The sequence below is a fragment of the Anopheles stephensi genome, chromosome 2 (assembly GCF_013141755.1).
Source record: "Anopheles stephensi strain Indian chromosome 2, UCI_ANSTEP_V1.0, whole genome shotgun sequence".
Taxonomy (NCBI): Eukaryota; Metazoa; Arthropoda; class Insecta; order Diptera; family Culicidae; genus Anopheles; species Anopheles stephensi.
In genome coordinates, this window is record NC_050202.1 from 75,181,426 (window position 1) to 75,195,958 (window position 14,533).

General features: G+C 44.1%; 2 protein-coding genes across 33 annotated transcripts in view; one reads left to right on the forward strand and one right to left on the reverse strand.

Annotated features, from left to right (window-relative positions):
* LOC118507636 (TLD domain-containing protein 2) overlaps nt 1–9,101 on the forward strand; it is a 104,428-nt gene extending 95,327 nt beyond the window's left edge. For 30 of the 32 annotated variants that reach the window (XM_036046379.1, XM_036046377.1, XM_036046378.1 and 27 more), the window contains 4 exons: nt 740–861; nt 936–1,095; nt 1,194–1,363; nt 1,808–4,335. In XM_036046379.1, the coding sequence (XP_035902272.1) occupies nt 740–861; nt 936–1,095; nt 1,194–1,363; nt 1,808–1,943 (588 nt within the window). In that variant the 3' untranslated portion in view covers nt 1,944–4,335. Of the gene's footprint in view, nt 1–739; nt 862–935; nt 1,096–1,193; nt 1,364–1,807; nt 7,946–8,023 lie in introns of those variants that run through there. The other 2 variants (XR_004905679.1, XR_004905680.1) reach the window with 2 other exon arrangements.
* Nucleotides 9,102–10,273: 1,172 nt separating this feature from the next.
* Nucleotides 10,274–14,533, reverse strand: part of LOC118507637 — a 30,627-nt gene continuing 26,367 nt past the window's right edge. The window contains exon 10 of the mRNA XM_036046396.1: nt 10,274–14,490. Coding sequence (XP_035902289.1) covers nt 14,008–14,490 — 483 coding nt within the window. The 3' untranslated portion in view covers nt 10,274–14,007. The remainder of the gene's footprint in view (nt 14,491–14,533) is intronic.

The window sequence follows — 14,533 nt, forward strand, 5'->3', positions numbered from 1 at the left end:
CGCCCCATGATGGCATCATTAGGCAGTTATATTTGGCACATCTTCTCTAGTCAGTTAGGACAGGCATGGCTAACCTGTGTATAGCGATTGGGAGAGTGAAAGGTTCCCTGATGCCTTCAGAAGATGTTCTAGACATGAGCTTGAGAAATCACACAATTAATCTATTAAAGAAATTAGGTAACATTGTCTCTAGTCAACCTTTAATGACGACGCGACACATCCAAACTAGTCGTCTTAAAAATCACACGCATATATCCCACACACACAACACACAATTGTTTAGTGTAAGTGTTAGTACTTTCTTTGCCGTTCTTATCGTTTGTAGTGAACTGTACGAACTGTGTATCCCTTGTCAATTATGGCCTTTTGGACATAGGGATTGTAGCCTTGTCTATCACTCGCTCTCTTGTCCCTTTCTCTCTCTCTCTCTCTCTCTCTCTATCTCTCCTTCTCTCTCTCTCTTTAGTCTTATTAGATCGTTACTTGTAGTAATGTGTTGACTCTGTTCTCACCACCATCATCGATTAGGGAAATGTATCATCAAACCTACACCCTCCCTTACTCGCCATCACTGCCCATCATCCTGTGCAAGCCTTTTGTTGTGTAGAACAGTATCCTCCATAGGACAAAACTGTAGAACGCCGTACAATCCTAATCGCACCTGTAGTGCCCGGGAAAATCCTACTAAATGTGTAACCGCTTTTCCCTTTTCTATATTGCCCGGTTTCCCGTTTTCCAGGTTCTGTCTATGAGCACAGATGACTACAGAAAAGCGACCCTGTTTGCGTCTGGTTCGTTCGATCAGGACTTCCAGATTCCGGACCTCGTCGGCCAAACAGAGATCCTCAGCGAGGAGCATAGGTAACGCGACTCGAGCTTCAGTTGAATCATGTGAATCGTTTACATTATCATTTTTCTTCTTCCTCTTCCTTTAGGGAAAAGCTCTGCGCTCATCTGCCGGCCCGTGCCGAAGGATACTCCTGGTCGCTCGTGTTTAGCACCTCACAGCACGGCTTTTCGCTGAACTCTCTCTACCGAAAGATGCACAAGCTCGAGAGTCCCATACTGATCGTGATAGAAGATACGGACCACAACGTGAGTGGCGAGCCGAGCGGCTGGTTGGACCTCACTCCGCCCAAAGCCTCACTAACGATTCCATTTCGCTCTCTCTCTCTCCCTCTCTCCGTACACAGGTGTTCGGTGCGCTTACATCCTGCTCACTGCATGTGTCCGACCATTTCTACGGCACAGGCGAATCGCTGCTGTACAAATTCAATCCCCACTTCAAGGTGTTCCACTGGAGCGGCGAGAATCTGTACTTCATCAAGGGCAACCCGGAAAGCTTGGCGATCGGTGCCGGAGAGTAAGTATCCTTGCTGTGTGTGTGTGTGTGGTGATAAGGACGGAGCTCAGCTTCAGCAAATATTGTGCCCGTCGGTAGGGTAGACCTACCGTCGTAATTGGCGCGCGCATTAGTCAGCCAGCCAGTGCAAGAGCCTAGCAAATCAGGCAGGTTAAATCGGTGGGTTGTTATTGTTTACATCACCAACACCACCTGCATGGACCCCGCCTTGCCCGCGATCTGTGCTGAGCTGTGGCGAAGATCACGGGATTGGCTTTGTGTGTGCGATTGCAAAAATGGATGATAACAAAACCCCCCGAGCCCGGTAAGCTCTGGTCAAGGTGTGTTGGAGGAGCATGAATCAAATGACTTTGCGGCTGTGAACTCATATGGCACGGAATGCTGGAATGTTGGTGACAAACTTCGCATACTGATTGCATCTCTTAACCCTTGTTTCTCTTGCAGCGGAAAGTTCGGCCTGTGGCTGGATGGTGATTTGAACCAGGGCCGATCGCAGCACTGCAGCACCTACTCGAACGAACCGCTGGCACCGCAGGAAGATTTCGTCATCAAAACGCTCGAATGCTGGGCCTTCGTTTAAAACCTCCCCCATTTCCTCCGAACCCTTCAGGAAGCGTAACGGGATAGAGAATGGGGGGTGCGGGGGGGACTGGAGTATGAACTTGTTTCCCTCATCCCATCCCATCACACACATCGTTGCTGTCCCCACACTCGTGACACGTTGACGGCGCTACTAAAAGGCGCCTGCCCTGGTTTGGCTTCAATATTAGCTGCTTGCGGATGTGTGTTGGCCGGAACGGGCCTGGTAGCTGGTCCTCGCTTCTGTGCGCATCCGGTGTACCATACAAACTGGACGATGGAAACGGTTTTAAACGGCAGCCAGTGTCGTCGAGGTTTTGTGGTGTGTAGCAAGAGCGTGCAAGATTCAAATTAAACTAGTGATAAACAGCAGCGAGCAGCAGTGCAACAACAAACACACGGACGTTTTACATTAGAATATTTGAGACGAGAAGCGAGACGGACACATACACACGTACGTAACCCAATCCCATCCCCCTCCCCCCACAAACACAGTTCACAAGTAAATGTTGTTATAATTGTAGAGGGCGGCGTAGAGCATGATGTGGAAGTATATATATACATAAAAATTAGTAAAAGCGATAGAAATGAGACTATATAGGCGAGGAAGGCGAGAAGTATATACATATATTTAAAAGAAGAAGAAGAAGAAGATGAAGCAACAAAAACAACATAAAGGAAAATTGTAATCAAATGTATCAAATATGTGCGCGTGTGATGTATTTCGAGTCGTGGTATATGGTAGGAAATCGGAAGAGAGGAAGAAGAACAAACAAAACACGCTGCTGCAGCAACACAAAACTACAAACCGTCATCCTTCTCCCCCCCCCCCCCCCAACTTCATCACAAGAGACCATCAGGTAGTTGAATTATGTAGACCATTTCTCATCCTCATCACCCCCTCTTCAAACTGGTGTGACCCACGGAATCATGTAGTGCGCATTTCCGTGCTTGTAGAAAACCTGCCCCCAAATTCACCGCATCCTAGTGAAAGGACAAGCGAGACACACACACACACACACGCGCTGACGCGCGTAGTAATCCGCGCGCGCACTCACGTTAGCTGAAAATTTAAATCCATTCAAAGGAAGAAAAACAAAATGTATTAGATGGTGCTTATTAGGAATGTAGGGCAAGCAGCGCGCAGAGGATATATCCGTCAAGCTTCGCGTGCCAATTAGAAAGCACCGTTGTATGTGTGTGTGTGTGTGTGTTTGCTTATAGCTGTGGCCTGTGTGGTGGGTTCGGTTTAATTAACCTGCCTGGGGACCGGGAGACCGAGAGACACTTCCACCCCATAAACGCTTCGAAAATGCTGTTAAATCCTCAAAAGCAAAATCAAATTCGCGCGCGCGCTGGCTGGTTGTATCATTGGGCGCGGAAGCTAATTGTGACCGCCCGGTGGTCGCCCGGTACAGCAGCTGCTTGCCCCAAGCAACAATCCACATCCACGGGCTGGATCGCTGGCCGTTACTTGTGGGCTGTTAATGTTAATAATTTGTGTACGCGTGTCTCTCTCTCTCTTCTCTCTGTGCGGGAAAATTAAACGGCAGACAACAAAACACACACCACCATACACGGTTCTTTTCTTGCGAGTGGCCAGCAAGGGCAATAAGAATACTAATCAGGCGCTCTAAACCGTAGCAGCAGCAGCATACAAATACAACTAAGCCTCTCTATTGTTGAACGTTTAAATACATACGGTCGGGCGCGCGTGAATCCTAAAATTTTGAAAGCCCCAAACACCACACACCAGAAACAGTCGGACAGGAAACTGTAGAAGGGTTAGTTTGAATTCTGGGAATCGTTTTGTTGATCGTCAACTCTCTCTCTCTCCCTCCTGACTCCTGTTCCAGGTATGCAAGAAGAGAACGAGCAATGCAAACAAAAGGGACTAGGGACAGATAAATTAGGCGAAAGCGATTCGAAAACATTTGAAAACCACCCGGGCCATCCGTAAGTTTTGCTTTACAGTTTGTTTTTTATTTATGTATTATTGTAGTACGCGCGACTGCTCGGTCGGTCTTGTGGGGTGAGGGGTGGCGTTTGATTTTTTTTCCCGCTACTTTTGAACAATTCGACTACATAGTACAAAAGCGTCCGGATACAAGTCCGCTCAGTGCTCTGAGTGCATTCAACGGTCGACATTCAAATTGGCAGGCGGCGGCAAGCCATCCAAAACACTCAATCTGTTTCTCCTGCTTCCGGTACCTTATATTGTAAATATTGCTATGGATTCAGTTGTGCAAATGAGTTGGCATTCCCATTTTTTTTTCTATTTTTTTATTGTGACACTTTGTGATATATTTCTCTATCTAATTCTGGCTATTAATTTGCATTACGGCAGTTCGGAAATATACGTTGTGCGCATCCGTAGCAAGGTGTGCGTGTGTTTTATGTGAGCTCTTATTTATTAAAAAAAAATAAACAGCCCCCCCTCTACACACTCCGTTCAGTAAAGAAGGCGCTTCCGCCCCCCCACCCCCCCATATACGTCCCCACCCATCCATCGATCCATCTGCGCAGCCCATGTTTGATGTTTTTGTGCGTATTATGTTACGTTTAATGTAGCCGTTACTCGAGTCAAACACTGTTAATATTTTAACAATTTTTTGTAAGTGATAAGAAACACACACACAGACATACAGACACACGCATGTGTTTCACAGGCGAATAAATTCATTTCTTTTAATTTATTGGTTAAATCGTTTCTTTTTGTTTTGCTTTAAAATACTTTTTTATTGTGTTTTATTATAAAAACTGGCTCACATTTCGCGATGCTTAAATAAGCAAGCCCTTCCTTAGCTGAAAGAAAAGGAGAATACAAGAGCGTCTGGACCACACTGGCACGATCGAATGCGTACACACCCGACATGACACAATACTAACCTTTAGATACACAAAAAAGGATGCTAGTTTTGTATGTTTGTTGTAATATGCCTAGTAAAGAGAGAGAGAGCGTGTGCATGCGAAAAAAGGTAAATAAATGGGTTTTTATATGAGCTGTGTACAATAAAACTTGGTGAGCATTAGTAAACTCAATAATGCAGCAAAAAGCTAACATTTTCTGGAACCACTTAATACTAAAGATTCAGTTCATTTTTTTTAAATTTAGTTTTATACAGTTTATTTAGCTCGACAACACACTACACTTTAAAGCGACCAACCAATTACCGCTTTCGAAAGGTATTTATTAATTTTCTTCTGTTGAGTTTGCACGCGTAAGTCTTATTATCCTATCTGTACACATTGTTTTTTTTTTCCAGAACACAACACGATCACCACCACCACCACCACGCTCAGTAAGGCACGCATTATCGCTAGTAGAGAGGTCATTTTCATTACCTACTTCACTACTACTATCCATGTTTGTTAAATGGTAGAAAGCAAATGGTAGTAGTGCAAACGCGTAGTATCGCTATGACTAGCGTGAGCGAAGACCCTACGCCGCCTAGACACACGATAGTATGTCGTTCTAATCCCAACTTTAAAATAATCCCTATCGTTCGCTCGTCCTAGTGGAAAGGTATTTATAGGCACGTCAGAGCAGACTCTATCCAAAACGACAAAAAAAACAACAAAAAAACGGGAGCAAAAACAATTATTGCAGGATGTTATTGGAGCCGCACCAAATTAGTATGCGCCGTGCAGCAGCAGAATCGATGCGCGAGCTCTATATATCCCGTTGATTAAAGTTTTGGGAAAGTTTTAGACACATCTTTAACGTACCTCATTTCTGCGCGCGATAACTATGACGCTGTAGGTAGAAGATAGGCACGCGAAATAAGAGAGAGACACACATCACCGACACCGGAACCAACAACAATAAAACTCACAGAAACAGGACACTCGGCCGAAATCTTTAAACTTATGATACACCGTAACCCTTTGTATAACGGCTCATACCGGCAGTGAGTGACTGGGCGTGTTAATGGTCCAAAGGAAATCCTACCGCAAGAGGAATCACGGGGAGGAATCACGATCCGTTCGTGTACTAAAGTTTGTAGGCTATTTTACAACACTGGGACGGAGCAGCAAGTGTCGAAGGAACGCGCGAGGGAACTTGTAACTTACTGCTCTAACCACTACTAACCACTTTAAATAATCTTTGAATGACTTAGCTGCTAGGAGTTGTACGAGAAAAAGGGGTGAGAGGCGAGACACTCAGATGATTGGGTGGTCTGAACGAATTTACCACACATGATCGATAGCTCGAAGGAAAACTCGTGAGCGATAAACGAAATGCTACACTGCAAACAGCTTTAGAACGGAATGGAACATTTCTACTATTTTCTTCGCCGGAAAAAAAACTGATCCCGGTGGCCTCCTACCTTTCCCCTTTTTGAGAAGAGAAACAAACACTCACATTTTAGCCAATTATTCCAACCTTTTGACACTAGGTATCGCGTCTCGATCATCGAACGAGGGTTGTTGTTTTCTAAGCTAGCAAGTACTTCCCACGGAGGTGCTTAACTTCTTTTCTACACCGGATCGCGGAACATCGACTAGCAAAATTCTATCGTAAACTGTACACCTTTCCACCACACACCGAGAGAAGGAAGGAGGATATATGAGGGAAAGGAGTTCGCAGAAAAGGGGCACGTAGGAAAAACTCGGATCCCATTCGCTGGTTGTCCCTTTACATTACAGACACAACACACAACAGTCGAAATTGCGATTACATATAATAGAAAGATAGAAAACAAAGGGTGTGTGTGTGTGCTATATATATATATATACCTACGTTTATATACATATATTTCATATGACAACCAAAAAAAGGAATCTCAAAACATCCCCCAAAGCAAGCTAAAGTTAATACAAACATACCTAAAACACAAAAGTGGTTTAAAATATGTATAAACGGAAAAGCGATACATAATTTAAAAAAAAAAACTGTTAGTGAAATGTTAAACAAAAACAGAAAAGTTATAGAAGTGATGTAGAAGTAACGTGGCGTAAAAGTAAAAAGCTAAAACAAAACAAACAAAAAACGATAAACAATCTTTAAAAAGAAAAAAACGAACAACAAACAAGTCAAACTATGATATGATAAATAAAAAACATTCCCAGTACTAGCAGAAAACGTCAGAGAGAGGGAGAGAGAGAAAGCGTGCGAAGAAGAAAACTGCTGTCAATTACAAACGTAGAGACTGGAATAATAATATTAAAAATAATAAAAAAAACACACACACACAACAACAACAACAAGTAAACCAAATCGAGCGAAAGCAGAAAACAAAAGCAAGTGAAAGGCACTCAAAATAGCACAAAAGAAGAAGAAGAAAAACAGAGGAGGAAATAGTGTGACGGGCGGAAAGGCGAAAACTTTAAGCAAATTTGATCTCAGCCGAGAAAGGAGGACGAAAGAGAGAAGGGAACCGGAGATGCTATAAATGTTGAATATTTAAAAATTAGCAGCATAACACTCATTACAAACAAACAAATACCACGGAAACGACCAGTTAGTAGAGAATGATGCGTTCAGTTTCACCATCACAAGCAGCTGAGTGCAGTGGTGTTTTTGTGTTTCTGTGGCAAGGCGTAACAAAAACGTTAAGAACAGTTAAATCATGTATCATGTAAAATGGTATTTAGCAAAAGATTTAATTAGACAAACAAACAAAAGGCGTAAACAAAAAGCGCACGCTTTCAAACTCGACAAGAAGGTGTAAACGATCGCAGTAAGCCACGAGGAGTTTGGTGATGCGTTTATACTCAACACCTCAACGCTTACCTGACGACCATTCATCGCATCCTGTTTCGTGTCTGATGTGAGTGTATGTGTGTGTGGTGGAAGATAAAATGCAAACGCTTGCTACGATTGTTGTTGGTGACAATTGGTAAACACGACCGAGAGGAGAACGCAACCGAAATAAGCGCAATTTTGCAAAACATTTCCATTAATTTCCATCTCGCGTTAAATCGAAACAAAAAAGCTGGTACGCAAGGACGAAACTACACGGAATCAAATTATCACCGTCAATTAATTAGCTGCTTTTGGTGAGGGAAATTTTGCAATCCTCTTTTCGGTAATGTGTTTTTGTTTTCATGTAATGAATGCGCGTACCCGTGTTTTAGAGACCTCACCTGTCGCCCATCCATTTCCATGTGCATTTCCAGGGGAAGATCCCCCCTCCGACGGAAGGTGCTAGTCCTGAAGTCGCCCAGCTCCAGCGGTTGTTAGCTCGTTGTTGATTATTGATTAGCGAATGCATTCTTGTTTGTGCGTGTGTGTTTTAGAGTTTGTGCGGCACAGCCTCCTTCAGGTACCGCGGTGTTGCCGCATATGTTACAAAGCAAAAGGAAAACAAAATATTATCACATTATACAACAAACAAACAAAAAAAAGAAGGGGAGAAAGAGGCGCATACACTTAGCCGCTTAATAATGGGCCCTCTATTTACAAAACGACAGCAACAAGGCGTTTGGCATGTAACTAAAGAAAGCCTAGAAAAGATTATTGCTGATGCGAAAGCATAATTGTATCACCCTCCAGAAACAAAATGGCGTGAGTTAAAAGTGTGTGTGTATTTTTGAAACAATTGGCTTTTGGTGGCTTCTAAGGCAAGGGAGAGAAGCAGCAGGATAAAACGCTTAGAAGCATTTTACTCGTAATGCCAGTAGGAAGGAGAGAAAATCCATTCAAGGATCATCACTAGAAACCACATTTAGCAAGCCTCTGCTCGCCACTCATTGTAAGCCCGGACCCGGTCCCGGATTTTGTAAAAAAACTGCTCACAAATTTAGAGAAAGGTTGATGAAGAAAAATGGCACAGCAAACAAGCAGAAAAGCCGTAGGAAAAACCACATCATTGTTTATGCACCTGTTGCAACTGCTGCTGGAAGAAAAACAAACAAAAAAGGTCGTGTGCATGTGTGTGTGTGTAGCCTTTTTCCGCCGCAAAATGCAGCGCTGTAATATGTGTATGTGTTTGTTCTGTGTACGTGTGTTGATGATGTTACATTAAATGGAAATGGTAGTGTGCTTTCCATTTTCCACAGTGGAAAACTGCATCACGCAAAAACGGAAACATTATTAAACTCACTCACACACACAGAGAGAAAGAACACATAAACAAAACGAAAACAAACAAGAAAATAGAAAAAAAGTTTGTGCATGTATTGGAAAACCTCTCCCGCCCATATACACGGAACGGAAGAAAACAGCACGAGTGCAGTTGCATGCACCACTACCGTCGCCGATCGTAGATATGCACACGAGAGAGAGCGTAAATAAGTAGCATATTTGTTGCATTTGTGCAGTGAAGAAAAAGGGGGCGAGAATAGAGAGAAAATGCGAGTTTGTGGATGTGGAAAAGGCTTAGAAAACACCGCTGCTTCGGCTGGTGGGAGCGACAAACCAGAAACAAAAAAACACAACCCAAAAGAGAGTTAAAATCTATTGAAAATATATGAGAAAAAGTAAATAAAAGTATATATATATATATATACATATACATACGTGAACAAATATATATATAAAAAAACAATTCTGTGTGTTTCATTCATTTTTCATTGGCCATGGCAACGCGACGACCGTGACAATCAGCTGGGTTACTAGGCAACCAGCGTAACAGGAGCGCAGACTACTAAGGAGCAAGCGTTCGAGTGCCCCCCCGTAGCGAGATGCGATCGAGCAAAAGCGAGTACCGAATGCGGTTCGATTGCCGGCTTCGGTAACAGGAACACATGATCGGTAGCAGGTAGCATCAACCTCGCTCCGTTCGCTTGCATGTGTCTCTCTCACGCCCCATGGCAATCAGCTGTGTTACTAAGCAACCAGCGTAACAGGAGCGCAGACTACTAAGTAGCAAGCGTTCGAGTGCCCCCCCGTAGCGAGATGCGATCGAGCAAAAGCGAGTACCGAATGCGGTTCGATTGCCGGCTTCGGTAACAGGAACACATGATCGGTAGCAGGTAGCATCAACCTCGCTCCGTTCGCTTGCATGTGTCTCTCTCACGCCCCATGGCAATCAGCTGTGTTACTAAGCAACCAGCGTAACAGGAGCGCAGACTACTAAGTAGCAAGCGTTCGAGTGCCCCCCCGTAGCGAGATGCGATCGAGCAAAGCGAGTACCGAATGCGGTTCGGTTGCTGGTTTCGGTAACAGGAACACATGATCGGTAGCAGGTAGCATCAATCTCGCTCTCGCTCTCTACACACGAGGCGCACGATGATCGCGCTGCTACTTCTACCACCACTAACAACTACACCAGCGCGTGCTCGTTCACTCTCACTAAAGCATCCCCTGCCGTTGGTGTAGAGTACATTCTGTTTCGGATACAGTGCAGGCCAAAAAAGAAAATGGATGAACACGACGCGACCCAGTTAACAGTTTTTAAACAGCTCTTTTGTGTATTGTTTTTTTATTTATTTATTTTTTCTCCTGCTTTCTCTTTCCTTTGCACTTTACCTTGCTTCTTTTACGCGTGCCCATCGAGCGCGGGGTGTATGACGATCTAACGGGGGGGGGGGGGGAAATTTTGTTTTGGAGCTTTTGAGACATTGTCCTAGCAATGTGGCGATGTTCGTGGGGTGCGGGGGTGTTGTTAAGCTTTTCTTTTTAGTTTGTTTTTTTTCTTTTGCCGGTCCCATCTCGTCCTGCTTGTTCCTGTTGCTGTGTTTACGTTGCTGTATTACTACAGCTCTATAGAGTGATTTTAGGTGTTGCTTGGTGTGACATTCGTCTGTGGCGCCTTTGATTGCGTGTCGGGGAAAGACGACACATTTGCCAGCTAAAACATCACCAACAAATGGAACACAAACACACATACAATACATACACACAAACACGTGCGCATATGTTACAAGAGGGGACGATGATGGTGATGATCTTACTTGCTGTGGTTGCTGGTAGGAAATCAATAACGAAATCACACCATCATTTAACGATTCTGTGTGTTGCTGTTTTGCTCGTGACACATGTACGATTTTGATGGTTTCTTATTGGTTTTGATACTCTTGTTGCTAGTTGTTGTGCTGATTGATCTGATTTTTTGATTCGGTTAGAATTGTTATTATTGCGCAAACTTTGCACATCGAAAGTTATTGTATTGAAGCGTTTTTTTTTTATTATTTTTGTTTAAATTTTCTGCTTAGTTTTGTGAGCGTGTCCAGGTAATTCTATTTGCTGTTACTATTACTTTCAACGTCAAACATTTATAGATCGTGTGGAAAAGGGGTTCAACAGTGAAACAAAAACCAGACCAGAGATGCAACATGAAGGTTTCTGGTTGTGAACGAGTAGTGACCAAATCAAAAAGCATGTGTGTCACGGTAAATGGTAGATCTCCTCCTATCAGCAGCATTAGAATTTTAAAATCGCACCATTTTTGCTCACATTGTTCTTTCGGCCGCTCTCTCTCTCTCTCTCTATGTACGCCTCTAAACGTAAAAGACGCCTGTAACCATAGTAACACAACAAGACCAGCTTGTTTGTTTGACACGGTACAACGCGGCCGCAGTTTAAAGTTTCTGTTTCGCATTTGTTACTTTAGCACGACAATTAGGTAATGTATAAATGTAAACATCAGCATCGTTCCACAAAAAAAAACGCGTTGATACATCTATCTCGGTCTCTAAAAATCTCCAGAAAAACAACACCACGCGCTTGCAGGATTCTCTACGATTCTGTGTGATGCTCGCCCGCCCCCTGGGGACTGCTGTGATTGAGAATCTACCCATCGATCTACACACTACACGCTACACAACACACGCACACACACAGCATCAATACTCCCATGGTTACGTTCGTTCTTCTCATCGAGTGATTGGGTGAACGGTAAACGAACGAAACGAAACACAAAATAAACACATATACCTACACAACAATCGTGCCACTACGTTCGCCACATGAGCTTCATTGCGAGGATTACGATCAGGGGGTGTGTGTGTGTGGTGCCTTTTTATCATGTTGCGTTCGATATCTCCTGGTATCGTTTAGAATTTGCCTGCTGGAAACATCCCGCCCGTGGGCTAATTATTCAATGCCACCTTGACCGGATGATCTTGATTGGTGTAGTTTCCATTTTCATATTTGTAGTGGTGGTTCTGTATCTACTATTATATCTACCTCTCTTTTCTACCCCATGTGTTTGTGGTTTTGCTTGGATGCTTGGATAATCCCAACTGGTCCGCCATTTTTAAGATATCCGAAAGAGAAGGAACGTGTTAGAGAGAGCGAGAGAGAAATGAAAGGAGCTCCTGCGCTATTAGCCTTGCTTGTTTCAAAAACAGATGCTGCGGTGGTAGTAAGCTAATAATGCTTCTTCCTATTTTTTTTTTTGTAATTTCCGCCGATTCGCCCTGGGACGCGCGTAAGAGATAAGGAACACACCAGAAATACATACATCACAGAGTGCAGCCATCAATAAATATTAGCAGCGCGTGTGGGGGTTCGCGCACATCCGAGAGACGGTGGTATCGTTTTTTTTTTAACTCTCCCGCCATTCGTTTTGTTTTTGCAGCGATTCAACATAAAAAATGTGTTCTTTTTTTCTGCTAACTTTGTAGTCCTGCTTTTTAGTGTAGTGTGGTGAGTGTGTGAGCTATACTAACCTATCCCACCCACACTCCACAGTCGCACAGTGCGTCACCCCGCGGATTGAATTCTTCTATAGCTTAAGCTTAATAAATGCCCATTTTTGCGTCACCGAGGGGTTGCGGTGGTGTGCCCGCCTTAGTGTATTAGTGCGAAGCAAAACATAATTATCTTAACGCGTAACTTATCGCTACCGGTTCCGCCGTTCCGTGTTTCATTTCCGTTTTGTGCAAACAATCAGTATTAGCAGTGCTCTCTTTACCAACAAATTCTTAAAACGGCCTATAGTCATTCATCTCCACTCGCACCCTTACTATGACGATACCGACCACTACTTCCCACTGGATTGTTTTGCAATCGTGCAAGAGCTAGTACCGTCCAACGTGAAACTCATGGAGAGAGAAATGGTTGTGCACAGCACATACACAAATGATAATCGTACCAAAAACCCAACTCTACACACAATATCTCCCCCCTGGGAATAGCCCCGGGACAACACTCCCAACGGGCTCACGCGCGCACACACACACACACACACACACAATGCAGTATAAGTAATCGACAAAATGGTAAGGTTATTATCAAAAGTTACTCATAGCATTAAAAAGGTAGTAAATTATCTACAAAAATAGTTTTAGTATTCGTAGTAGCTTGCACGTGTCGGATGTGTCTGTGTGTACGTGCCGGGTGTGTGTGTGTGTGTGTGTGCAACTAACTTTATCCTAAATCCGTATCTCCCCTTTCTCTGTGTGGGCTAAGCGGTTACTACCGCACACCACATCATATTAGTGTCATCTTTTGCCTTTGCAGGCTCGTCCAGCTTATATACTCGCTCTAAGCTTATATACTGTATAGCGTGTGTGTGTGTGTGTGCCAATATGTCCTATTTTTCTAACACTCAACTTCGAGCTATTCCGATATTCAGTCCGCCACCAGATTTCTCCACCTAGATTCTTGTTATCCGATATCTTTATCAGCCTTAAGCTTAACACCTTTGTCAAACGATCAAACTTTGGTTTGCGTGTGTATGTGTGTGTGTGTGTCATCCTACGTGGTGTTTAAAAATACGAAACTAAAACAATGCTCCTAACGGACTCGTACCTAACTTAAGCGTTAACTAATACTTCCAATGTCATACTTATTCGATTTTCGTTTCGCTATTCGCACGAGTATGTCATCGGTTTTACAGCAAAACCGTATTACATTACCAAAAAATCCCGACCGCGGTTGTCCCTTTAGTCGTTTTAGTCCCGTATATTGCACATTTTACTGGCATTTCGAATCGAATCCGCCTGTCGTGTGTGTGTTTATAAATCTTTCAAAATCGAAAAGGAGGGGACCGGTTAAGTAAAAGAGTTCGACTAAATAGTGCTAACATTGGCGTGAGCGATACTGCTACGTACGTTATGTGTTAACGAATTGCATTACAAACACTGCCATTCCGGACCGCTGGAGCGAGGAACCGATCTCTTTGGCTTTTGTGATAGCTGCGCGGTGCGGTTACAACATTCCAACCGACCTACTATGCCGTTTTGATCGGGACAGGCGATGTTGTTGTGACGGCGGTAGCACTGAGCACTGCGGCGGCATGGTCGACGATACTGGACCGTCGCCCATTTGCTGCCACTAGCTCGACTGGCGATGCGCCACCACGGACCAGCACCTCGGCCGTCGGTGCACTGGTCGAGAGCGTGGCCAGAAAGCCACTACTGCTATGATGATGATGATGATGATGGGATCCACCGTTGTGGTTAATGTCACCGTCACTGCCCAGATGCTGCCGGGCGGCGCTGGGATCGCCGAGACAATTTTTAATGATACGGTTCTTCTCGGTGAATATCGTCGAGTGACGGCCGGTAGTGTTTGCGTGCGATCCACCGCCGCCGGGACCGCCGTTCGGGTTTACGTTCACCTTGTCGCGAACGATCGAACCGCACGATTGCGCTTTGTACAGGCGGCCGCGCTGGAACAAACCGGACAGTGGGACATAAATTTTCTTGTGCACCTACAAAAACGGACAAAACGTAGGGGCATGGTAGTTACAGATT